At 54.8% G+C, this 25,323-nt stretch overlaps 2 protein-coding genes across 2 annotated transcripts; one reads left to right on the forward strand and one right to left on the reverse strand.

Moving 5' to 3' along the window:
- Window positions 1-805: 805 nt before the first annotated feature.
- Window positions 806-1,759, reverse strand: LOC308275820 (testis-expressed protein 19.2-like; the record flags this gene model as incomplete). Its single annotated transcript, XM_080714173.1, has 1 exon — window positions 806-1,759. The coding sequence occupies one exon, from the start codon at window positions 1,757-1,759 to the stop codon at window positions 806-808; it is 954 nt and encodes a 317-aa protein (XP_080570299.1).
- A 20,640-nt stretch (window positions 1,760-22,399) lies between these two features.
- LOC308275821 (testis-expressed protein 19-like) lies at window positions 22,400-22,840 on the forward strand (the record flags this gene model as incomplete). The annotated part of the gene is made up of 1 exon (XM_080714174.1): window positions 22,400-22,840. The coding sequence occupies one exon, from the start codon at window positions 22,400-22,402 to the stop codon at window positions 22,838-22,840; it is 441 nt and encodes a 146-aa protein (XP_080570300.1).
- Between the last annotated feature and the right edge of the window lie 2,483 nt (window positions 22,841-25,323).

The following is a 25,323-nucleotide window of genomic DNA, read 5'->3' on the forward strand; positions in this document are numbered from 1 at the left end:
TGACATTCCACCCGTGCAAAGGCCCTGTGGCATTAAGTGTTACACAGGACATTAGCATGAGGTGGTTCCAATGTGCATTCAGCTTTCTGAGCATGGGGTGGGAAGGGGGACAGCCACTGCCCACCAAGGCTCTTCTCCAGAGACCCTGCCTGGGACCCAACCCTGTCCTTCCCAGGAGTTAAAGCAGGAAAGGCCCAGACCTGGCAGCTATGAATTTCTTGGTCATCCTGACCACATGGGACCATGAAACTGGTGTTACCAGTCCAGGGAATAGGACTGGGGCCAGACCCACCAACAAGGGCTCTCTTAGAAAGGGGGCTGGACACATACTTGGTGAAAAGTTTATCTTTAATTAAAAACAACATACAAAACCAGAACGGAACCGTATAAACGGCCAACACTGAAAACAGGTTTCCCCACACCGAGGAGACCCGTGCTGCTGCTGGTGCCCAGAGGGTCCCTGCAAAGGCAGGCCCCACAACCCCAGGGTGCTCTGGGAGGGTCCAGACGTCCTTGTGCTGGCCTGCCTCGGCGGAGCAGGGTGCTGTGCCCTGCCCAAGGCACCCCTGCCAGTGCTCCCAGGCCAGTGTCACATCCAAACTAGAGAGTCAACGGGAAAACACCTGGAAACATCCATGCTGCCTCTGAGCCGCCCAAGGCCACGCAGGCCCGAGGCCTGCCCGCGCTTCCCCAAGCTGAAGGTCCCCACCCATTGCCAACTGCAGCCCTGGCTGTGAAACATGGCAAGTGCCGACCCTCCCCGGCCATGGCGACGTGGGCAGCCAGGGCTTGGAGCCCCCGTCCCTCAGCTCTGGAGCTCGGGGCCCAGGGGCAGGAAGTAGGGCTTCTCCCCCAGGCCCCAGTCTCCCAGGAGGGCCAGGCTCTCCCCAGACCTCCTGGGCACGCTGGCCCAGGACTCTGGGGGTCTGGGGGCCTGCCCTGGGGTAGGGCACTGAGGGGCAGGGGCCTCGGCCCCCACCCCGGCCTCCATCTTGCTCCAGGGCAAGTAGGAGACCACAGTGAAGCCCCTCTTCTGCAAGGCCGAGTCTGCGGGCACCAGCATGGGTCCCTGCTCCACACTCTCCACGACGCTCAGCTTCCACCGCCGCAGGTCGTGCTGTGGAGGCAGGCCCGGCAGCCTCACTGCCCACACCTCCCCGGGCTCCAGGAGCACCTTCCAGCGCTGGCCCCCAGTCTTCAGGGCCCAGCCTGGAGCCATATTCTGCAGATAGACAGCATCAGAGCAGGCTACCATGGAGACCACCCGCAGGCCCAGCAGACAAGCCTCGGCCTCCCTCGGGTCCTCCCGGAACACGGTGCCCACCTCCAAGACCATGGGCTCCCCATAGCACAGGTCCATGCTGACAGAGACCTGCCAGGGGGGAGGGGGCCTCGGCCAGTGGCTGCAGGGGGGAAGTGCCTGGAACCTCCAGGGCAGGGCCTGGGTCCAGTCATCGTCCTCAGGGCTCAGGTGCACTATGTCCTGAGGCTCCAGGTCGATGAGGTCATCCACGCCACCCTGCGTGGGCTGCGCGGGGCCCTGCCCCCCGCCGGCCCCCGGCCCCTCCTCCAGCTCCGAGTCCCAGTCCTCCTCTTCCCAGTCCTCCGTCTCCAGCGTATCTTTCAGGTCCAGAAACGCCACCTTGAAGCAGGGGAAGCAGAGCCTCAGGGGCTCCCCGTGCTGGAGCTCGTACATCCAGGCCGCGTACAGGTAGGTCATGCCCTCTCTCAGGCGGCGCACGCTGACCGGGGGGCACATGGCCACCTCCTGCCTCCTGTGGGTGGGTGGGCGGCGAGGGCACACGCACTGGGGACCTCGGGGGTCAGGCCGGGGAGCTGGGGAGCCGAGGGAGGAGGGTGAGGAGGGCAGTCTTGTTCAGGGTCTTGGGGTGGGTGGAAGAACTGTGTCCCAATTCAGCAGGGGCCTGTGGAAGTTGGGAGGTCTGGGCTTCCGGAAGTTTCTTCAGCTGCGCAGCTGGTCCTAGGGGAGGGGGGGCTGGAAAGGTGAAGTGGGGTTAGCACCCCTGATGGGCACAGTGCCCGGGTCAGCAGCATGGCTGGGGGTGTTGGGGTTTAGGCCGGGCCCTGGGGTCCCTTGGCCGCCCCACTAGCCTCCCAGGGTCTCATGAGCCCAACACCCTCCGGCACCCCAATACCCAGTTAGCCTAAATTACACAATTAGGGGAGCTCAGAAAATGGACCCCCCCCTCAGAGTTGACCTTGAGGGCAGATGGCCCAGGTGGCCTGCAGCCTCCAGTCCCCCAGCCCAGGCCACTCCCCCACCAAGCCAACCCCTCACCAACAGAGCCTCCGCTAGGAGCAGGCAGGGAAAGGAGGAGCTCAGCCCACCCAGCCTTATATAGGGCCCTCCCATACTACCCCGGGCTAGCCTGCATAGCTCCCAGAAGCCCCTGTTCCAGGAAGTGAAAGTGCTGAGTCATCCTGGCCTCCATAGTCACGTGCAGCTGCCCCCAAGATGGCGCCTACAGGACAGCACCCGTGCACAGTCCTGTCCCATCTGCCCTCCGTGGGGCTTTAGTAAAAGTTCTTTGGGAATTTAAAAAACTGATCACTGGTCATCAATTGGCTACATTTTAAATAAGTTTCCCCTTTGTGGTTCATCTTTACGCTTTTTAAACAAAGACTCTTTTTCAATGAAACTTATACAGGCTTTATTTTTGGAGGAGTTTGGGTTCCCAACAAGGTTACTGGGAAAGTACAGAGGGTTCCAGGCACCATCTGCTCCCAAGATCAGCCCCCACACCCACTTGCACAAGAGAAGTTTGTTACAGTTGAAGCCGATCTGCACACCAGAGTGGTTTATTTGTAACAATCAGTGGACCTGCGTGCCTAGGGTCCAGCTGCAGGCTCAGGCCGCCTGCTCTGTGGGCTGGGCTGCCTGGCGCTGCACAGAGGTTGCCCGGCGGGCTGCATACCCGTGTCCCCGTCCACCCCGCCCAGCCTGGCATTGCTCACCTTTGACCTTCCGCAGGAGTTTTGTTCTCCAGATGTGGCACAACAGGTCTGGTGCATCGTGGACCTTTCCACCATCGCTTCCTGCTGGTCCTGCTCGAGCTCATGTGTCCTTTGAGTGCAGAGTAATAGTTCACTGATTGGACATACCACCGTGTACTTTCCTTTCTTGAGGTAGGATCGAAGTAAAAGAAATAGGTAGAAATGAGACAGAAGAGAAGAAAGACTACAGCTTTAAATCTAAAAACTTCATGATGACCTTTCTCTTTTCTTTTTTTTTTTGCGGTACTGGGGATGAAACCCGGGGGGCATTCTACCTCTGAGCTACACCCCCAGCCCTATTTTTTATTCTTTTTTGTTTTGAAACACGGTCTCACTTGATAAGTTGTGTCCCTCCCTGAGGTGATCTCGCAGCGGGGGTGGAGAGCCGCTCTGCAGACTACAGAGACTGCGAGGATCGAGAGGATCGCGTTCCCACGCTTAGTCCCACCCCCCAAAGTACTGGCTTAAAAGGACTACTTCCGCCCAGCCACGTGGGCGACTCACCCGGCCGACTGGACTCGGAGGCGCAACTCTCCAGGAGGGTGGCTCGTGGGTCCCTTCTCCTGACTGGCTGACCTTGCTCCAAACCCTGAAGGTGCTGAGGTTTTAAGTTTTTGATTCTTCTGATTAAAAGCAGATTTTCTGATACCTCACTGGCTGCTTGCCTCCTTCAAGCCTGTCATCACTGAGTTGCAGAGGGCCTCACTAACTAGCTGAGGCTGTTCTTGAACTGCGATCCTCCTGGCTCAGCCTCCCGAATGCTGGGATTACAGGCGTGCGCCAGCACGCCCGGCTGGATCTTTATCTTGACCTAATGTTTTGCTTGCCGTTGAGCACATGTTGAGCACATGTTGGTAAGAGGCCCTCACCCCTCACCCTAAGCCCACTGTCCCTCGGCCTAAAGTTTCTAAAAGGTTTGCTAAACAAAGGATCCCCCAGTTAATTATTCACCTGTGTCTTGGTGAGCAGCAGAGCATGTTTTGGACTGATAAGAAACATCTAGAAGGAATGTTGTTAAAAGATCATGACACTTGGTCAAGCCCAGCTGGCATCCTTCAATCTGATGTCAGAAACCTGAGGGGTTTTTTTTTAAATCATTTTTTATTTTAGTGGTACTGGGGATTGAACTCAGTTACTTCCAAACTATACCCCCAGCCCTATTTTTATTTCTTCTATGGAAACAGGGTCTCGCTAGGTTGATGAGAATCTCACTACTTGCTGAGGCTGTCCTCAAACCTGCAATCCTCCTGTCTCAGCTCCCACGCACTGGGATTGCAGGCCTGCACCATCAAGCCGGTGAAACCTGAGAATTCTGAAAAGAACCTGACCGCCATCCTTGCCCACTCCTCAACGGTGTCTCCTGTAAGGAAAGAGCTGTGAGACCCCACAAGCGTCTCTTTCTCCCTCTGGAGGTGGCCTACATTCTCCCTTGAACGTGTATTTCTTACTTTCCTAAGTAAAGCTCTGTGTATGCCTATGACTGGCATGTGCTGAGTTCTTTCCCTTCACATAAGCCAAGGTCCTCACCGATCCCACGTCGAGGACGTGACCTTTCCCATGGCGCCCTTACTCTGAAGCGCGTCTTGGCCGCTGCCAGCTTGGGCGGTTAGGAATGTAGCCGTGATCGGTGCTGCTCTGCAGCCTCCAGGGCCCAAGTCTTCGCCTCACCTGGGTGAACACCAAGAGGCCCGACTCTGGGCTGTCTTCTAAGAACTGGTTGGCACCAACAAGCAGTGTAAACCTCGAAGTGCTTACTTTTCTTCACCCTAAATTATGCCCATACCGCCGGGCGTGGTGGCGCACGCTTATAATCCCCGCGCTTGGGAGGTGAGACAGGAGGATCGCACAGGTTCGAAGCCAGCCTCAGCTACTTAGTGAGGCTCTCAGCAACTTAGTGAGACCCTGTTTCCAAATTAAAAAAAAAAATAGGTCTGGGAGTATAGCCTGGAGGTAGAAAGCCCCTGGGTTCCACTTCCAGTACCACCAACAAACAAACAAACAAACAAACAAATAAACAAATAAATAAACAAACTAAGCCCATGACTAACCCTCCCTAAATCCATCCTGTGACTGCCTGCTTTTCCCCCCTGAAGTTAATTCGTGCCTGTGTTTAATCAAGTCTTTATGATATTTTTGTTCTGACCCTCAATAAAAGGAGGACGTTGGTTGAAGGAGGGCAGAAGGCTTTGCCTTCTCCCCACTGCATTCCTTTAATAATTCCTTTAATAATTCTGGCTCTGAGTTGTTCACGCCGCTCTAATTTCAACAACAGCTTCTGCGGCAAGTGGCGCCCGAACAGGTACCATGACGGCTGGGTTTTTTGATTTTTGGTGAGTCCCTCGCATCCCAGCAGCTGTGAAGGTCACGACCAGCTTGGAAGGGCGCTCTCAGTGGCCGAGTAACACGGCGGGGTGGCTTGTCGCGCATGCCGCATTATTCTAACTTGTTTCGCTGCTTGCTCAAAAAGAAAAAAGAGCTTCGGTCAGTCAGCAGACTGTCGAGAAGTTGTTAGATTGAGTTGCAGAAGCCTGTCCTTGGTTCCCCGAGGAGGGACAATTGAATCCCGAGGTGTGGGATCAGGTAGGACAAAATTTGAAACAATTCTGATGTCAGGAAATGAAAGTACCAGTAACCATCTTTTCTACTTGGGCTCTCCGCACTTCTGGAAGATCAGAGCCTGTAGTAACTGCCTGCTTGTAAGCAGTTGCTGTTACTGGAGAAGTGTGGGCATCCCCTGTCACCAGGACGCTCAAATCCTTGCCCTTTCTGGTATATAAAACAATATATAACAAAAAGTAGTTCACTAAAGATATCCTTAAAATGATATCATCCAGCTATAAATTAACCCCCTCTTTTTTGCGGTACCAGGGATGGAACCCAGGAGCATTCTACATCCAACATACACCCTCAGCCCTATTTTTTATTCTTTATTTTGAGACAGGGTCTCACTGAGTTGCAGAGGGCCTCACTCAGTAGCTGAGGCTGGCCTTTAACCTGCGATCCTCCTGTCTCAGCCTCCCAAGGGCTGGGATCACAAGTGTGCCCACCACACTGGGCTTTAATTAACCCCTTTTAATTGGGAATCTTTTGCCCCTTCCTTGCGTACCTCTGCTCCCTGAAATAAAAAACAAAAACAACTAGTTGTTTTATCTAGTTTGGCCCTGATTTAAATTAAAAAATAAAGGTTTATTCTCTCTCTCTCTCTCTCTCTCTCTCTCTCTCTCTCTCTTTTTTGGTGGTACTGGGGTTTCTGGAAGCCCTTCTACCTCCAGGCTACACTCCCAGACCTATTTTATACTTTTTTATTTTTGGAAACAGGGTCTCTTGTCTCTGCCTCCCAGGCACGGGGATTACAAGCGTGAGCCACCACATCCGGCAAAATAAAGATTTATTCTAAAAACAATAAAGATATAAAACTTAGGGGATTCTCTAAGAAGTAAGCGGTGGCTATGTCTGATGCATATTTGCCTTGAGGCCACCTAGTTGGTTATTGTCGTTCATGGCTGGTGGACCCTGTGCCAGGCCCCCTGCTATATAGGCTTAATAGATTGCATTTTTGTGCCAGTATTGGAAAATTGCTCCAGTATTAATTTCCAAAATGTAAAAAGCAGTCAGAGCCTAGGTGCTGCACAGGCTTCAGCAGGGAGGGGCCGCAGCTGTCACACTCAGAGCTCCCCCCCCCCTCCACCCTCCATCCTAACGTTTACCATAGTAAAGCCCTAAGACACACAAGTATGTTGAACTGAAAATCCCGAGACCACAGTGACTCTGCCTGGTACATTGCAGGGCCTTCTGCTCGCTCGGAGAGCTTGCACACAGCTGCCCGGGCAAGATGCTCACTTTCAATTGTGTCTGCGTGTGAAAATGTAGTTCTGTCTATACCAAATTGGCCTTTAAATAGATGTGTACTAGCCGGGCGTGGTGGCGCACGCTTGTAATCCCAGCATTCGGGAGGCTGAGACCTGGAGGATCGCGGTTCGAGGACAGCCTCAGCTACTTAGTGAGGCCCTCTGCAACTCAGGGAGACCCGGCTTCAAAATAAAGAATAAAAAATAGGGCAGGGGGTGTAGCTCAGAGGTCGAATGCCCCTGGGCTCCATCCCCAGACCCGCAAAAAAAAAAAAAAAAAAAAGTAAATAGATGTGTACTCTTAAAAACAACAACAGTAACAACAAAAATGGATCTAAATACTTTTCAGTTCATGTGAAGAGTTCATTCGAATTTTCTGATAAAAATAGGAAATGATCTTATTAAAAAATATTGGCTTCTGCCGGGTGCGGTGGCGCACGCTTGTAATCCCAGCATTCGGGAGGCTGAGACCTGGAGGATCGCGGTTCGCGGACAGCCTCAGCTACTTAGTGAGGCCCTCTGCAACTCAGTGAGACCTGGTTTCAAAATAAAGAATAAAAAATAGGGCAGGGGGTGTAGCTCGGAGGTCAAATGCCCCGGGGTTTCATCCCCAGACCTGAAAAAAAAAAAAAAAATTGGCTTCTTCTCTTCCAGGATGCTTGCCAATCAGGAATGAATCTGTTTAAAGTATAATAACCATTCTTATTTAGGCTTGTTTCTTTACAGAAAAAAATGGCTTTAAAATGCTGACTGCTTGTTTAATGTCTTGGTTTCATAGATAATATGCCCTGACTGAAGGCCATCAGCTAATGGCCCTCATTAACACTGTTCTCTGACCTTAACCTAAACAATGCTTTAACAGCCACTACCTAGAAACAATCGTATTATCAACCTCAATTCAAAAATCTCTTCTAAGAGCCGGGTGTGGTAGCGCATGCTTGTAATCCCAGCATTTGGGAGGCTGAGACAGGAGGATCGCAGTTTGCTGACACCCTCAGCTACATAGTGAGAACTTGTTTCAAAATAAAAAATAAAATATAGGGCTGGAGGTGTAGCTTGGAGGTAGGATGTCCCTGGGTTCCCTCTCCAGTACCTAAAAAAAAATCTCTTCTGCTAGGTGTGGTGATGCACACTTGTAATCCCAGAACTCGGGAGGCTGAGACCAGAGGATTGCGGCTCATGGGAAGTCTAGGCTTTTAGTGAGGCCCTCTGCAACTTAGTGAGACCCTGTTTCAAAATAAAGAATAAAAAAATAGGGCTGGGGTGTAGCTTGGAGTCAAAAGCTCCTGGGTTCCATCCCCAGACCCGCAAAAAAAAAAAAAAAAAAAAAAAAATCTCTTTAAAACAAAATGGGCGTGGGGGGGGGGTGAGTAGGCCCGGGCCACCCTCCCCACTCATGCCATTTTGGCATGGGGCTGTAACTATTTTCTGCATTTCTATTTTCTGTATTTCTATCTTTTTAATAAACTTCTTTAAATCTTCAAAAAAAAAAGGAATGCGTCCCCAAAGGATTTCCTTCCTTCTCTTAATGTTTTTCCTCACACTGGTGAACTCATTTACACATTCAGCCTATTCCCCAGGTCTTAAAGTTTCTCCTCCATCAGTGACTCTTGGTAGAGGATATACTTGTGTAAAAATAACGATGTTTGTGTTTGGATTCCAGGAAAAAATATCAGATCATATTAAACAGGAAACTCAGACGATCGATGCTCAAAAGGCTGAAGTTAACCTTCCAGGGGCGGCGAGGCCAGTGATGACTTCCACTCGCCTGACCACTTGGGGGCAGATTCAGGCCACCACCCAGAGGGCTGACTCAGAATCAGAAAGGCTGGGACAGTCTAGAACTCCAGGCCAGAACCGCTTCTCAGGAGAGAGTTCTGTGCGTATTTCATGGGTTAGTGTGTTCAGACCCACAAGATAGACTTGGCTTGCCTATGAACCTGGAGGGGAAGTCAAAGGGCACGGGTGATTTTTCTTGCCAGCTTAGGTTCACAGTGAACGACCCAGCCTTTGTGTGCCCAGAGGAGAAATAGAGCAATTTACCCACACTCAGGCATCGAAGGACGGGGCTGGGTTACCATGGCAGGAGGGCCCCGCGCTCAGGTTCCGGCCCAGACACAGGACTCCGCATCTTACCTGATAATGGGGGGAGGAGGATCTCATACTGTAAAAGGGCGAGGCCAGGCGCAGGGCAGGGGCGCCTACCGCCCCGGCCAGGCCGGGCAGGGCAGAGACCCGGCTGCGCCAAGGGCACCGGTACCTGCCTGGACTCGCCTCCAGTTTGCTGCCCTCGTGGGGAGGGGTCTTCTCTGGTCAGTGGCCAGGGCGGCTGCAGGAGTGGGGAACTGTGGGGCTGACAGATGCCGTGGCCTTGAGTGGAGGAGGGGAATGGTGGTCTCCCTACAGGCACCCGGAAACTTCCCAGGCCCTGAGCTGGCGCGGCCGGTCCCTGCTGGGAGGACAGCTCCGAGACTCACCGGAGCTGGCTGACCGGGAGGCCCGGGCTGCAGCCAGGAGAGCGCGGCGTTCGCTTTGCTCCACTCGGGCCCGTCGCCCCACGTGCAGGTTTTTAGTTGACTGGAACGTTTTATGGAAGAGAAGTATTTCCAGTGTCCTCAGCTGGGCGTCTTCAGGGTCGCCATGTTTTTTTTTTTTCCAGGTTAAGGAATTAGCATTTCACAAAGCAGTTTAGGGTCATGAGCTGTCATGAAAGTTTCTTTTCAAGTTTTTTTTTGGGGTGGGGAGGAGGTTGGCTACTGAGATGGAACCTGGAACCTTCGGCATGCCGGGCATGCACTCGACTACTGGGCCACAGCTCTGGCCCTTGCACGTTCTCTTTTTGGTTTTGGGGGTGTTTGGGGGGTTGGAAGAGAAATTTCAGCAAAATAATGGTCTAGGAAAACAAGAAGGGGAAGATTTAAGGAAGCCTCTTTTTGAAATAAAGAAGAATACAGTATTTAGAGGTAATTCTCACTACCAGGTAGTAAAAGGTATTGTAAACCAACAGGTATTGGAACAGTTCCCAACTAGGGCCAGCCAGGTAGACCAGTGAGGGCGACCGGTGGCCACCTAGGCGGCCGAGTCAGGGGGGATCAGTAGAGCACGGGGCAAGGTTTAGTCTCCAGTACTCCCCGCCCCCAAAGAGCGCGAGACCTCTGTGGAGAATGTTACAGGAGCTTTCGTAAGACACAGATGTGTCTAGAACGCTGGTGGCCGGCCTGCTCTCCTGTGAAACAGGCCCCTGGGAGATGTCATCTCCCACTTGATCTTGGGTTCATCACAGCCTCAAGGTCCCGGTAGAGTTTTATGGGGTCACGTGACAAAGCTGATTGCGAAACCCCTGAAATTGCCAAAGGCAGAGAGGCTGGCTCGGGGAGGTGGATGGCCTGCCACTGGGCTGGCCGTGGATCCCGGTGACGGGTTGGAAGTACCACTTGCACTTTTTACTTTATTATTACCCTTTCAGTGAAATGTAATGAAAAGACCCTGAGTGGAATTTCTAAAACAAAAAGTCCCCCTTTACATGTAAAATACAAAATGTGATGCCAGGCATGGTGACATACGCTTGTAATCCCCGCGCTTGGGAGGCTGAGCCAGGATGATCGCATAGGTTCAAAGCCAGCCTCAGTTACTTAGTGAGGCTCTCAGCAACTTAGTGAGACCCTGTTTCCAAACAAAGTATAAAATAGGTTAGGGAGTATAGCCCAGAGGTAGAAAGCCTCTGGGTTCCACCCTCAGTACCACCAATAAACAAACATACAAACAAACAAACAAACATGGAGGCTGGGCCTTCACCCTAGCCCAGTGGTGATGACGCTGGGACCTTCTGACCCTGTTTTCCGGGTTCCTGTTCAGGAATGGAGACAGACGCAGCTCCCGCAAGAAGACAACAGGCCCCCTGAACGAAGGCAGGGAGCCGTCCCCGGTCGTCCGCAGGGTGGGGTGCCAATGGCCATCGGTGTGCCCAGCTCCAGCATTTCCCTCTGCACCAAGGTGAGCTTCTGCAGCTGTTAGAGAACGCGGCCACTCTGGCCAACGAGGCCCAGCTGACGCTGGCTCACGCCGGCTCATGCAGAACCTCCAGGGCTCGCTGTCAGGCTCAAGCCAAGGCCCACAAATGCACTGGCCCCTTGTCCCTAGGGTAATCCCTGTCTCGCCAGGAGGAGACTCTCAGAGGACTGAGAGAAGCCCTGCCTTGCTTCCAGGGCCACAGCGCCCACCCCGCAGGTGGGACCCAGGGGAACTTCCCTCTCTCCCTGGGATGGATGCTGTGCACGTGGTCTTGGGTTGCTAGGCACAGGAGAGGCCACCCCAAGGCAGACTGTGGGTGTCTAGGGAGGGAAGGGCTAGGCATTCTCTAGCTGTGGAGGCCACTGATGGGTGCAGCGGGACCCGTGAGGGCCCACCCTGCCAAAAGTCTAAAGTCCCATCCCTACCGCATCCACACACAAGTTCTCACACTGGACAGAGGGGAGAAATCCAGCAGCCGGAGCCAAAAGTGGGTAGAGGAGGCAGAGAAGAGGAGGTGGTCCTGGCCCGCGAGGGCCCCGGCAGCCCCAAGGCTGGGGCATGAAAGTTGGCTGAGACTCAAGAGCATTGCTGACCGGCCGCAACCTCAGGACAAGGCTCAGAGCCTCCCTGGGCCGCCGCTGTTCCCAGAATCCAGGAACACTTTCCCACCTCTGGGAATCCGACCTCAGGCTGACCGGCAGTGTCCAGAGAAACCATCTGGCCAGAAAGCCGTCAAGACCCACGCGGGCTTGCTTCTGCTGGCAGATGGCCCAGTTGGAATCCAACCCCAATAAAAAGGAAAAGTATGTTTGGGTAACCAGGTGACCCACCAGACAGAACTTCTCAAGGTCTGCTAGAGCCATCGAGGCCAGGAAGGATTACTGAATATTCGGCCTTGGATTCCAAATCAACGTTTACGCGGTTGCTTTCCCGTTACAAAGCGAAGTTCAGCCCTGGCCTCTGTTCTCAGCACTGGCACGAGGCGTTTCCGCGGCGAGGCTGTTACATGTTTATTGGACGTTCCCTCTCATTCCTCCCCGCAGGCAGTAAAGAAGGAGATGAACACTTTTATGTCTTGGTGGCATAAATTCGCTGCAGAGAGATTCTCAGAGAGACCCTGCCTAAAGCTTTGAGTCGGTGGCCAGGAGAGAGGACACAGCCGCGGACTCGGAGAAGTATTCTGAAAATTGCCTGCGGGTTCATTTTTGTACGATGGATTCTGTTTTTTGTTGTTGGTGGTTTTTTCTTTTCTGCTGAATTGCCCCACATTGATCCATACATTGGAGTTATGTTTCCAAAAGGAATAAAGAACCATGAAGACAAAGACATGCAATAATTCTCTAACACTAAAAGACTCCAAGTGAGACATAAAAGGGAGCCTGTCGGTTCACCGGAAAGTCGTCCCCGGAGCCGCTGTCCCTGCTTCCTCGCCATCCTGGCACCAGCGGCTCCAGCGCCGGCCCCGCGTTCCTCGGAGGCACGTACCTCTGTAAGGACATGACGATTGGAGTGCCGTGGCAGCTGCACTGCAGTAATAGCGAGTGTCTTGAGTTTCCGTTTTCACGTTCTATGCGCGGCGTGTGTGACTGTCCCGTTTGATTTGCTTTTACCTTCTGGATCACATGGACTCTGTCCTGCACGCCTCGGCTGGCCTCTGTCCTAGAGCCAGCCTTGACGCCAGTCCCTCACTGTTCATCTCCGGCGGTCACGGCAGGGCTTGACCTCAAGCCACCCCTTCCCCAGAAGGGCCTCTTGCCCTCTCCAGCCCCCGGGCGGACCCGGCTTTGGGGGGCTTTCTGTGGGGGGAGGCAGTAGTGGAAATTGCTTCTCAGTATGTAGAGGCTACTTTTTATTTTTTTTTTTTTTGGTGGTACTGGGGTTCTTGGAAGCCCTTCTACCTCCGGGATACACTCCTATGGGCTACACTCCCAGACCTATTTTAAACTTTTTTTTATGTGGAAACAGGGTCTCTTAAGCCAGCGCGATCCTCCAGTCTCTGCCTCCCAAGCGCGGGGATGACAAGCGTGGCCACCACGCCCAGCCATAGGGGCTACTTCGTAGCACACACGCCGTGAACACAAGCCCAGTGGAATAGCCTCGTCTTGTGACACTGCCTTTTGATTTTCTTCCTCGCCCTTGCAGACCTCCAGAATTGTGGTGGTGATCTGCTGGTGACACTGTTGTCAGTCTCTCTGTACCCGTGTCGCTTCCACGGGTATGCTGAAGTTTTTTTCCTGTTTATTTTTTTGTTTTGTACTGGAGATTGAACCCAGGGGCACTCTACCTCTGAGATACACCACTAACTCTATTTCTTTTTTTATTTTGAAACAAAAAAGAGTGTCCTGCTAAGTTGCTGAGGCTGGCCTCGAACCTGTGATCCTCCTGTCTCGGCCGGCCTCTCAAGTACTGGGATTGCAGGCCTGTGCCACCATGCTGGCTCAGCAGAGTGCTTGTTCAGCGGGCGATGAGGGGTGGGGTGGTGGCCTCTGAGAAGACAGCCTTGTGGCAGGTTTCCAGGTGTCCAGAGCAGAAAAAGCGTGAACTGCTCCTGCGGCCGGCGAGTTGGCAGCTTAGAGGATCCACGCCCTCTGTGGTTCTGTATTGTCAAACATCAAAAGACATCTAAGCACTCACGTCTTGAGGTGAGCCTGAACCCCGAAAGAAGTGGGTCAGAAACCTGTGCCTCTGGGTCACGGCGCCCTGCGGAGCTGCAGCCACACCGCAGCACCCTTCTGTCCATTTGCACCAACAGGGCAGGACGAACTCCCACTAAGTGGATGCAGGGCAGGCCTGTGGGTCAGGGGAGCGGGCCGCCCTGGGGGTGACAGGAGGGCGCGGGCGGGTGGAGTTCAAGGCCCTGCGCTGCAGTGGGAGAGAACACCGAGAAGCCCCTCTGCTGCTCAGGTGACCTCGGCCCGGGCCCTGCCGCCAAACCCACTGCCACTGCAGAGGGGCTCTGGCCGATGGCGGCTTGCTCTGGGAACTAGTATCCGCCACACGCTTCCCACTGAGTGGGGTTTTCAAGCTCGCCGCCCCGCGAGGTCTCTCAGGTGTAGGGCTGCACCTTGGCCCTTGGGGATCCCTTCCTGCCGCCTGGTACCTTCAGTGGCAGATGAGGCTTCATGGCGTCTTCCGAGGACAGTCTCTCGGTCAGGGAGCATCCTAACAGAAGAGTGCAGACACGTGGAGGGGCCCCGTGAGTCCCCGTCCTGGGGGCGTTCGATGGCTCCCTTTCCCGCAGGCGCCCTGCCTCTGGACCAGTCTCTGGACTTGCCTGAGGGTGGATGGCCTGTGAGGCAGCCCGGGACGGGACGACCCCTGCCCCCAGCACTTACCTGGCTGGGCCTCGGGACAGGGACAGGACTCAGGAGGCTGGAGCAGGCGGGGAGCTGCAAGAGCTCGCCCCGCCACCTGACTCCCTGGGAGCATCTCTGCGGCTTGTTTTCAAGTCCCGCGCAGTGGCCCGGCGGCAAACGAGAGGCCATGTCTGACCACGGTGCAGACCTGCTGTAGGCGACACGGAGGCTCCCCGCCCTGAGGGGGTCCCCCCAACAGCCCCCTTTCACCACAGCTGTGTGCGCTCTAGAGCAGTTGATCACACCTGATGTTCTTATAAGCGGGGTCAAACTGTGGAGATGCATCCTCCCCCAGGCTTTCGGGGCTGGAGACTCCTGGGACTCAGAACACTGCCCTGAGACGTTTGGCTTTGGAAGAAAGAACGCATACCTGCCCGTGTAAAATGCACAAAGCAGACCCAGATGAATGACGTTGCCAAATCAAGAGGGGGAAAAGGAACAAGAGAGGAAAAAGGAGAGCATAATACTGTGGCTTTGGGAAAGGAGGGGTCTATTTAAAAATATACTGAAATAAGGTGTCATAGGAGAAGACTGACACCTTTTTTTGACCAAACAAAAAGACAAAAGAAATCCTAAACAAAGGGGGAAGATAAGACTTATTATCTTAAGGAAGGGGGTATGGCTTATTTCATGAACAAAGGTCTAGATTCCAGGATTAATAAAGAACTACAACAGTGAAGAGAAAAAGGCCACTCAGCTGTGAAGGAAATGGGCAAAGTGAGAACAGGTAGTCTTACTCCAGGGCCTGGGCAGGGAGCCAAGGAGAGGCTCCAGGAAGTGGCAGGCCACTCAGGGCGAAGACAGGCAGTCACAGGTGAGAGGCCAGCCTCAGCAACTGAGCGACACTGTCTCCAAATTAAAATATAAGATGCAAGCCAGGCGTGGTGGCGCACGCTTGTAATCTCAGCATTCGGGAGGCTGAGACTGGAGGATTGTGGTTCGCAGACAGCCTCAGCTACTTAGTGAGGCCCTCCTCAACTCAGTGAGACCCTGTTTCAAAATAAAGAATAAAAAATAGGGTTGGGGTTGTAGCTCGGAGGTCAAATGCCGCTGGGTTCCATCCCCAGAGCCGCAAAAAAAAAAAAAAAAAAAGATACACTGGAGGTGCAGCTCCAGGAACAATAACGAGCCCTAACCCAGAGTTCCTCCCTCCAGAAAATGAGGCAATACACTTTCCGTCGAGATTCCCAAACTGACACCTTTGGGTGCAGGGAAGTGTGGGCAGTGAGAACTCACATCTATGCAGGGAGGGCGGGGATGAGAACTCACATCATTGAGGGAGGGTGGGGATGAGGACTCACCTCAGTGAGGGAGGGCGGGGATGAGGACTCACCTCAGTGAGGGAGGATGGGGATGAGAACCCACCTCAGTGAGGGAGGGCGGGAATGAGGACTCACCTCAGTGAGGGAGGGCGGGGATGAGGACTCACCTCAAGGAGGGAGGGCGGGGATGAGGACTCACCTCAGGGAGGGAGGGCGGGAATGAGAACTCACCTCAGTGAGGAAGGGCAGGGATGAGAACCCACCTCAGTGAGGGAGGGTGGGGATGAGGACTCACCTCAGTGAGGGAGGGCGGGGATGAGGACTCACCTCAGTGAGGGAGGGCGGGGATGAGAATTCACCTCAGTGAGGGAGAGTGGGGGATGAGGACTCACCTCAGTGAGGGAGGATGGGGGATGAGAACTCAGCTCAGTGAGGGAGGGTGGGGGATGAGAACCTACCTCAGTGAGGGAGGATGAGAATGAGAACTCACCTCAGTGAGGAAGGGCGGGGATGAGAACTCACCTCAGTGAGGAAGGGCGGGCATGAGAACTCACCTCAGTGAGGGAGGATGGGGATGAGAACTCACCTCAGTGAGGGAGGATGGGAATGAGAACTCACCTCAGTGAGGAAGGGCGGGGATGAGAACTCACCTCAGTGAGGAAGGGCGGGCATGAGAACTCACCTCAATGAGGGAGGATGGGGATGAGAACTCACCTCAGTAAGGAAGGATGGGGATGAGGACTCACCTCAATGAGGGAGGGCGGGGATGAGAACTCACCTCAGTGAGGAAGGGCGGGGATGAGAACCCACCTCAGTAAGGAAGGGCGGGGATGAGAACTCACCTCAATGAGGGAGGGCGGGGATGAGAACTCACCTCAATGAGGGAGGGCAGGAATGAGGACTCACCTCAGTGAGGGAGGATGGGGGATGAGAACTCACCTCAGTGAGGAAGGGCGGGCATGAGAACTCACCTCAATGAGGGAGGGTGGGGATGAGAACTCACCTCAGTGAGGGAGGATGGGGATGAGAACCCACCTCAGTGAGGGAGGATGGGGATGAGAACCTACCTCAGTGAGGGAGGATGGGGATGAGAACCTACCTCAGTGAGGGAGGATGGGGATGAGAACTCACCTCAGTGAGGGAGGATGGGGATGAGAACCCACCTCAGTGAGGGAGGATGGGGATGAGAACTCACCTCAGTGAGGGAGGATGGGGGATAAGAACTCACCTCAGTGAGGAAGGATGGGGGATGAGAACCTACCTCAGTGAGGAAGGATGGGGATGAGGACTCACCTCAGTGAGGGAGGGCGTGGATGAGAACTCACCTCAGTGAGGAAGGGCAGGGATAAGAACCCACCTCAGTGAGGAAGGGCGGGGATGAGAACTCACCTCAATGAGGGAGGGCGGGAATGAGGACTCACCTCAGTGAGGGAGGATGGGGGATGGGAACCCACCTCAGTGAGGAAGGGCAGGGATGAGAACTCACCTCAATGAGGGAGGGTGGGGATGAGAACTCACCTCAGTGAGCGAGTGCGGGGATGAGAACTCACATCATTGAGGGAGGATGGGGATGAGAACCCACCTCAGTGAGGGAGGATGGGGATGAGAACCCACTTCAGTGAGGGAGGGCGGGGATGAGACCTCACTTCAGTGAGGGAGGATGGGGATGAGGACTCACCTCAGTGAGGGAGGATGGGGATGAGGACTCACCTCAGTGAGGGAGGATGGGGATGAGGACTCACCTCAGTGAGGGAGTGCGGGGATGAGAACTCACCTCATTGAGGGAGGGCTGAGATGAGAACTCACCCTCAGTGAGGGAGGATGGGGATGAGGACTCACCTCAGTGAGGGAGGATGGAGATGAGGACTCACCTCAGTGAGGGAGGATGGGGATGAGGACTCACCTCAGTGAGGGAGGGCGGGGATGAGGACTCACCCCAGTGAGGGAGTGCGGGGATGAGAACTCACCTCATTGAGGGAGGGCTGGGATGAGAACTCACCCTCAGTGAGGGAGGATGGGGATGAGGACTCACCTCAGTGAGGGAGGGCGGGGATGAGGACTCACCTCAGTGAGGGAGAGCGGGGATGAGAACTCACCTCAGTGAGGGAGGATTGGAGATGAGGACTCACCTCAGTGAGGGAGGGCGGGGATGAGAACTCACCTCAGTGAGGGAGGATGGGGGATGAGGACTCACCTCAGTGAGGGAGGATGGGGATGAGAACTCACCTCAGTGAGGGAGGATTGGAGATGAGGACTCACCTCAGTGAGGGAGAGCGGGGATGAGAACTCACCTCAGTGAGGGAGGATTGGAGATGAGGACTCACCTCAGTGAGGGAGGGCGGGGATGAGGACTCACCTCAGTGAGGAAGTGCGGGGATGAGGACTCACCTCAGTGAGGGAGGATTGGAGATGAGGACTCACCTCAGTGAGGGAGGGCTGGGATGAGAACTCACCTCAGTGAGGGAGGATTGGAGATGAGGACTCACCTCAGTGAGGGAGGGCTGGGATGAGAACTCACCCTCAGTGAGGGAGGATGGGGATGAGGACTCACCTCAGTGAGGGAGGGCGGGGATGAGGACTCACCTCAGTGAGGGAGAGCGGGGATGAGAACTCACCTCAGTGAGGGAGGATTGGAGATGAGGACTCACCTCAGTGAGGGAGGGCGGGGATGAGGACTCACCTCAGTGAGGAAGTGCGGGGATGAGGACTCACCTCAGTGAGGGAGGATTGGAGATGAGGACTCACCTCAGTGAGGGAGGGCTGGGATGAGAACTCACCTCAGTGAGGGAGGATTGGAGATGAGGACTCACCTCAGTGAGGGAGGGCGGGGATGAGGACTCACCTCAGTGAGGGAGGGCGGGGATGAGAACTCACCTCAGTGAGGGAGGATGGGGATGAGGACTCACCTCAGTGAGGGAGGGCGGGGATGAGGACTCACCTCAGTGAGGGAGGATGGGGATGAGGACTCACCTCAGTGAGGGAGGATGGGGATGAGGACTCACCTCAGTGAGGGAGGGCGGGGATGAGGACTCACCTCAGTGAGGGAGGGCGGGGATGAGGACTCACCCAGTGAAGGAGTCCGGGGATGAGAACTCACCTCATTGAGGGAGGGCTGGGATGAGAACTCACCCTCAGTGAGGGAGGATGGGGATGAGGACTCACCTCAGTGAGGGAGGGCGGGGATGAGGACTCACCTCAGTGAGGGAGAGCGGGGATGAGAACTCACCTCAGTGAGGGAGGATGGGGATGAGGACTCACCTCAGTGAGGGAGGGCTGGGATGAGAACTCACCTCAGTGAGGGAGGATTGGAGATGAGGACTCACCTTAGTGAGGGAGGATTGGAGATGAGGACTCACCTCAGTGAGGGAGGGCGGGGATGAGAACTCACCTCAGTGAGGGAGGATGGGGGATGAGGACTCACCTCAGTGAGGGAGGATTGGAGATGAGGACTCACCTCAGTGAGGGAGGGCGGGGATGAGGACTCACCTCAGTGAGGAAGTGCGGGGATGAGGACTCACCTCATTGAGGGAGGATTGGAGATGAGGACTCACCTCAGTGAGGGAGGGCTGGGATGAGAACTCACCTCAGAGAGGGAGGATTGGAGATGAGGACTCACCTCAGTGAGGGAGGGCGGGGATGAGGACTCACCTCAGTGAGGGAGGATGGGGATGAGGACTCACCTCAGTGAGGGAGGGCGGGGATGAGGACTCACCTCAGTGAGGGAGGATGGGGATGAGGACTCACCTCAGTGAGGGAGGATGGGGATGAGGACTCACCTCAGTGAGGGAGGGCGGGGATGAGGACTCACCCCAGTGAGGGAGTGCGGGGATGAGAACTCACCTCATTGAGGGAGGGCTGGGATGAGAACTCACCCTCAGTGAGGGAGGATGGGGATGAGGACTCACCTCAGTGAGGGAGGGCGGGGATGAGGACTCACCTCAGTGAGGGAGAGTGGGGATGAGAACTCACCTCTGTGAGGGAGGATGGGGATGAGGACTCACCTCAGTGAGGGAGGGCTGGGATGAGAACTCACCTCAGTGAGGGAGGATTGGAGATGAGGACTCACCTTAGTGAGGGAGGATTGGAGATGAGGACTCACCTCTGTGAGGGAGGGCGGGGATGAGAACTCACCTCAGTGAGGGAGGATGGGGGATGAGGACTCACCTCAGTGAGGGAGGATTGGAGATGAGGACTCACCTCAGTGAGGGAGGGCGGGGATGAAGACTCACCTCAATGATGGGGGATGGAGATGAGAACCCACCTCAGTGAGGGAGGATGGGGATGAGAACCTACCTCAGTGAGGGAGGATGGGGATGAGAACTCACCTCAGTGAGGGAGGATAGGAATGAGAACCCACCTCAGTGAGGGAGGGCGGGGATGAGAACTCACCTCAGTGAGGGAGGATAGGAGGTGAGGACTCACCTCAGTGAGGGAGGGTGGGATGAGGACTCACCTCAGTGAGGGATGGGCGGGGATGAGAACCCACCTCAGTGAGGGAGGATGGGGATGAGAACCCACCTCAGTGAGGGAGGGCAGGGATGAGAACTCACATCCATGCAGGGCTGGTGGAGAACATGGATCCTAACAATAAGCCACCTCATGTGTGTATGTGGGGGGTTGGGTGCTGAAGGGGAGGGGATAACAGGAGGGGACCCCGGGTAGGAGTCGGTGCTGGTAACTTCTAGCTTCTATCTATGTTGTTATGAGTGAAACGACTCCCAAAATTACACCTCTGCAAAAATATTCACTGAAAAAGAGTCTCTAAATAGCGGGGCGTGGTGGCGCACGCTTGTAATCCCCGCGCTTGGGAGGCTGAGACAGGAGGCTCGCACAGGTTCGAAGCCAGCCTCAGCTACTTAGTGAGGCTCTCAGCAACTTAGTGAGACCCTGTTTCTAAATCAAGTATAAAATAGGTCTGGGAGTATAGCCTAGAGGTAGAAAGTCCTCTGTGTTCTACCCTCAGTACCACAAAAAAAGGAAAAAAAAAGGAAAAAGAGTGTCTAAAGCCTGGCCTAGTGGAACAGGCTTGTAATTTCAGTATTTTGGAGGCAGAGACCAGAGGACCACAGTTTGCGGACTGCCTCAGCTACTTATCAAGGCCCTTCACAACTTATGGAGACCCTGTTTCAAAAATAAAAAGACTAAAATGTAGGGCTACACACTGGGCGTGGTGGCGCACGCTTGTAATCCCCGCGCTTGGGAGGCAGAGACAGGAGGGTCGCGCAGGTTCGAAGCCAGCCGTGCTGGCTTAAGAGACCCTGTTTCCAAATAAAAATATAAAATAGGTCTGGGAGTGTAGCCCGGAGGTAGAAGGGCTTCCAGGAACCCCAGTACCACCAAATAATAATAATAATAAGGCTAGATTTGTAGCTTGGAGGTACAGTGCCCTTGGGTTCCATCCCCAGTACTGAAGAAAGAAAGAAAGAAAGGAAGGAAGGAAGAAAGGAAGAAAGGAAGAAAGAAAGAAAGAACGTCCGTCTCTGTGGCCAGGCCTGGTAGTGAACATCTCTAATCCCAGTGCTTAGGAGGCTGAGACAGGAGGTTCAGTTTAAAGGCCAACCTTAGCAACTTGGTGAGGCTATCACTAAGTTAATGAGATCCTGTCTATTTTCGAAAAAAAAAAAAAAAAAAGGACTTGGCTGTAACTCAGAGGCACATGCCCTTGCACCCAACCCCCAGCACCACAGAAAAAAGTAAAAAAATAAAGAGTCTTTGTTTAAAAAGCAGGAGGTTGAGCCAAAAAAGGGAAATGTGCTGGAAATTTAGTTAATTGAGCACTGATCAGAAACTCACAAAGACTAAAAGCACAGTGAAGGAAAACCCACTTTTTTTTTTTTTTTTGGTACTGGGGGTGGAACCCAAGGGCTTTCTACCCCTATTTTATATTTTATTTGGAAACAGGGTCTCACTAAGTTGCTGAGAGCCTCACTAAGTAGCCGAGGCTGGCTCCAAGCCTGCGTGATCCTCCTGTCTCAGCCTCCCAAGTGCTGGGATGACAAGCGTGTGCCACCACGCCCGGCAGGGAAATGCACTTTAAAAATCCAGTTGGGAACAGGTTTGCTGCCTTCACAGGGCCAGTGGCCCCAGGCCCAGGCTCCTCTCCTGACCCAGCTCCTGCATGGTCCTGGGCAGCACCCAGGTGCTTTGCAGATGGCTCCTGGCTAGAGTGACTCAGCACATTCACTTCCTGGAGCAGGGACTCCTGGGAGATAATTCAGATGAGCCCAGGGCACCATGGGAGTGCCCTATAAAAGCCCAGGTGGGCTGAGCTCCTCTCTACCCTGCCCAGCTGGGAGAAGAGGCTCTGATGGTGAGGGGCTGGTCGGCGGGGACGGCCTGGAGCCGCTGGGCACTGGAGGCTGGAGCCCACCTGGGCCATCTGTGCTTGGGGTCAGCTCCAGCAGGGGAGGGTCCTGACTGCTGCTTCTGTCTGGCTCCCCCATTCAGTAGCTCAGGCTCACAGGGTGGGGGGCTTCCTGTGGGAGTCGGGGAGACTGATGAGACCCTGGGAGGCTGGTGGGTGGTCAAGGACCGCAGGGTTCGGGCTGTACAAGCTGAGTGGAGTCCACCCCAGGGCCCGGCCTGAACCCAGACACCTCCAACCAGCCATGCTGCTGACCCAGGCACCGTGCCCACCAGAGGTGCTAACCCCACTTCACCTTTCCAGCTCCCCACCCCCCCACAGGACCAGCTGCGCAGCTGAAGAAACTTCCGGAAGCCCAGACCTCCCAACTTCCACAGGCCCCTGCTGAATTGGGACACAGTTCTTCCACCCACCCCAAGACCCTGAACAAGACTGCCCTCCTCACCCTCCTCCCTCGGCTCCCCAGCTCCCCGGCCTGACCCCCGAGGTCCCCAGTGCGTGTGCCCTCGCCGCCCACCCACCCACAGGAGGCAGGAGGTGGCCATGTGCCCCCCGGTCAGCGTGCGCCGCCTGAGAGAGGGCATGACCTACCTGTACGCGGCCTGGATGTACGAGCTCCAGCACGGGGAGCCCCTGAGGCTCTGCTTCCCCTGCTTCAAGGTGGCGTTTCTGGACCTGAAAGATACGCTGGAGACGGAAGAGGAGGAAGCGGAGGGCTGGGAGGAGGAAGAGGAGGACTCGGATGACTGGGAAGAGGAGGACTGGGACTTGGAGCTGGAGGAGGGGCCTGTGCAGGCCGGGCTGGGGCCGGAGGCCAGCGGGCAGAGCCCCGTGCAGCCCAAACAGGGGGACCTGAAGTACCTCTTGGCGCCCACGGATCTGGAGCCTCAGGATGCAGTGGTCCTGGGCCCCAAAGAGGATGACTGGACCCAGGCCCTGCCCTGGAGGTTCCAACATCTTATTCCCTGTACACACTGGCCATAGCCCCCTTCTCCACAGCAGGTCTCTATGAACACAGACTTGTACCACCAGGAGGCCTGAGGTGATGGAGGAGGCACCACCTGCCCGCTGGGCCCTAGCGAGGCTGAGGGCTCGCTGCTGGGCCTGTAGGGGTCTCTGTGGGGGCCCGCTCTGTTTCTTCTATGGGCAGAATATAGCCCCAGGCTGTATTCTGCAGGCCTGGGGCTGGCAGGTGTTGGTGAACTTGGAGGGCTTGCCCCAGAGCAAGACCTGCAGCAGAAGCTGTGCATTGGTAGAGAATGGAACCAGGTACTGTGTGGGTGCCTGCGCACGGGGCCAGCGAGGAGAGGCCTCACTGTGACCTCCCCTTCCTGGAGAGAGCCTGGCCCACCTGGGAGACTGGGCGGCCCTTTATGGAGGGAGCGTGGGGGCTGGAGCGAGGGTGCTGTGGCCTCAGGGAAGTGGCGTGAGCTTTCGTACCCAGTGTTGAATTCCCCTTGGTTGGCTGGCACTAACTGGAAAGCGATGCTGGCCTGGCGTGCGTGTGTGACTTGGGGAGCAGGTCATAGGACCAGGCCTGGCTCTTCCCTGGCGGTGTGGGGGACACCGAGGAACACTGGAGCCGCCCTTGCTCTGCTCTGCAGGGCGGAGACTGGTTGCCACTGTTGCCCGTTTGTGCAGTTTGTCTAATTCCTGTCCCCTCGTGGTTTGTTTAGTTAAATAAAGGCGGAGCTCCACGTCCAGCCCTGTGGTCATTCCTCCTTCAGCCAGTCCCCACCCGCCGGCCCCACATACCCTCCATGCCTGCCGGGCCACCTCCGCGGGCTTGCAGCCAGGCGGGGGCAGGGACAGAAGAGGGCTCTGCTCATGTGAGGGTTTTTTTTTTTGGTGGTATTGGGGTTCCTGGAAGCCCTTCTACCTCCGGGCTACACTCCCAGACCTATTTTTACATTTTTATTTGGAAACAGGGTCTCCTAAGCCAGCGCGCGCGGCTGGCTTCGAACCTGCGCGATCCTCCTGTCTCTGCCTCCCAAGCGCGGGGATCACAAGCGTGCCCACCATGCCCGGCTCGTGTGAGGGTTTAAATAAAGGCACGAGCAACCCCATCATTCAAACACCTTGTGTGTATCTGCATCAAACAAAGAGGGCCTGCAGGCCACACCGGTATGGAGCGTGCTTGCGTTTGAGGCTAGACTAGAGCTGTGGGTGCGTTGGGGCGCCCTGGGGTCACTCTCAAGTAGTCTCCCGCTGGAGGACTCTGGTTTCTCCGCTGGTGCTCTCTGGCTAGACAGCCCTCTGTGCTTCAAGGACCAACCATGCTCCCTCCAGTGAAAGGCAGAAGGTTCTGCACCTGGGGCCTTCCTTTTGTGTTGGTTAATAGCAGCTGGAGGGTCTTTCTTACGCTTTGAGCTGTCTTTCATGTATTTTTTTTTTTTTTTGAGGTACCAGGGATTGAACCCAGGGGTATCCTACCTTCGAGCTACTCCCCTCCAGCCCAGTTTTGGTGAGCCCCAGCTAGGTCTCGCTAGGTTTGTAAGAGTCTCATTGCTTGCAGAGACTGTCCTCAAATGTGCAATACTCTTGTCTCAGCCTCCCAAGTACTGGCTTTACAGGTGTGTGCCACTGAGCCCGGCATGTATTTTCTCTTCTTTTCTTTTTTTCTTTTTCTTTTTGTACTGGGGATTGAATCCAGAGGCTTTCTACCATCTACATTTCCAAGTGCTGAGGGTCTGGATGTCAGAGCCCAGCTGCCAGCCCAGAAATGGGGGCTCCTCAGGTCTGGGGGTACAGTTCTAGAGCATCTGCCTAGAAATGGGGCTCCTCCACCACAAGAGACCCCCACACTCCAGGGCGGGGCTTTGGCTGGCACAGGTGCCCCAGCCAAGGTGGCCAGGCCTGGCCTGTGAGGGCAACGGGGCAGGAAGAGCCCCAGACCTGGCATCTGTGACCTCCTGATCACACACACCGTGGAGAGCTGTCCCATCCCAGCCTCCTACTTTCCTGTCGCCGACTAATCTCAGTTGGGTCGTTATTGTCAGCTCCCGGTCAAATCCTCAGAAAGATGGGGAAAAAGGCAGGTGGAGTTCTGCAGAAAACTATCTGCAGCGATTCCTTTCCCTCTATGAATTCCCTAAGTTTTTGGGTACGACGCTTGGGAAAGAAATCTGAGGTGGACAAAGGCTTCTTGAGCCAATGACAATTTATTACAGGAACCCAGAGAAATTTATACCCTTCACCAGTGAGATTAATAATAGGAGAAAAAAAAAAAAAAGAAAGGGAAGGGGGGCAATCACAGCAAAACAATAGTAAATTACATATAAACAAAGTAAATGACTAGTCCAGCATTTAGGAGATAAGCTCCAGATCTTTCTTCCGATATTGCAGCAGGGCAGGTCCAAAGGTAAATTCCAAAGGCAATACAGGCACGCCCAAGGCCCAGGGCTTGGAGAATACGCCTTCTCATGGAATCTTCTTTTGCTTTCTTTTTTGAAGTTTCCATCTATATC

The sequence above is a fragment of the Muscardinus avellanarius genome (assembly GCF_963383645.1).
Source record: "Muscardinus avellanarius genome assembly, chromosome: 16".
NCBI lineage: Eukaryota > Metazoa > Chordata > Mammalia > Rodentia > Gliridae > Muscardinus > Muscardinus avellanarius.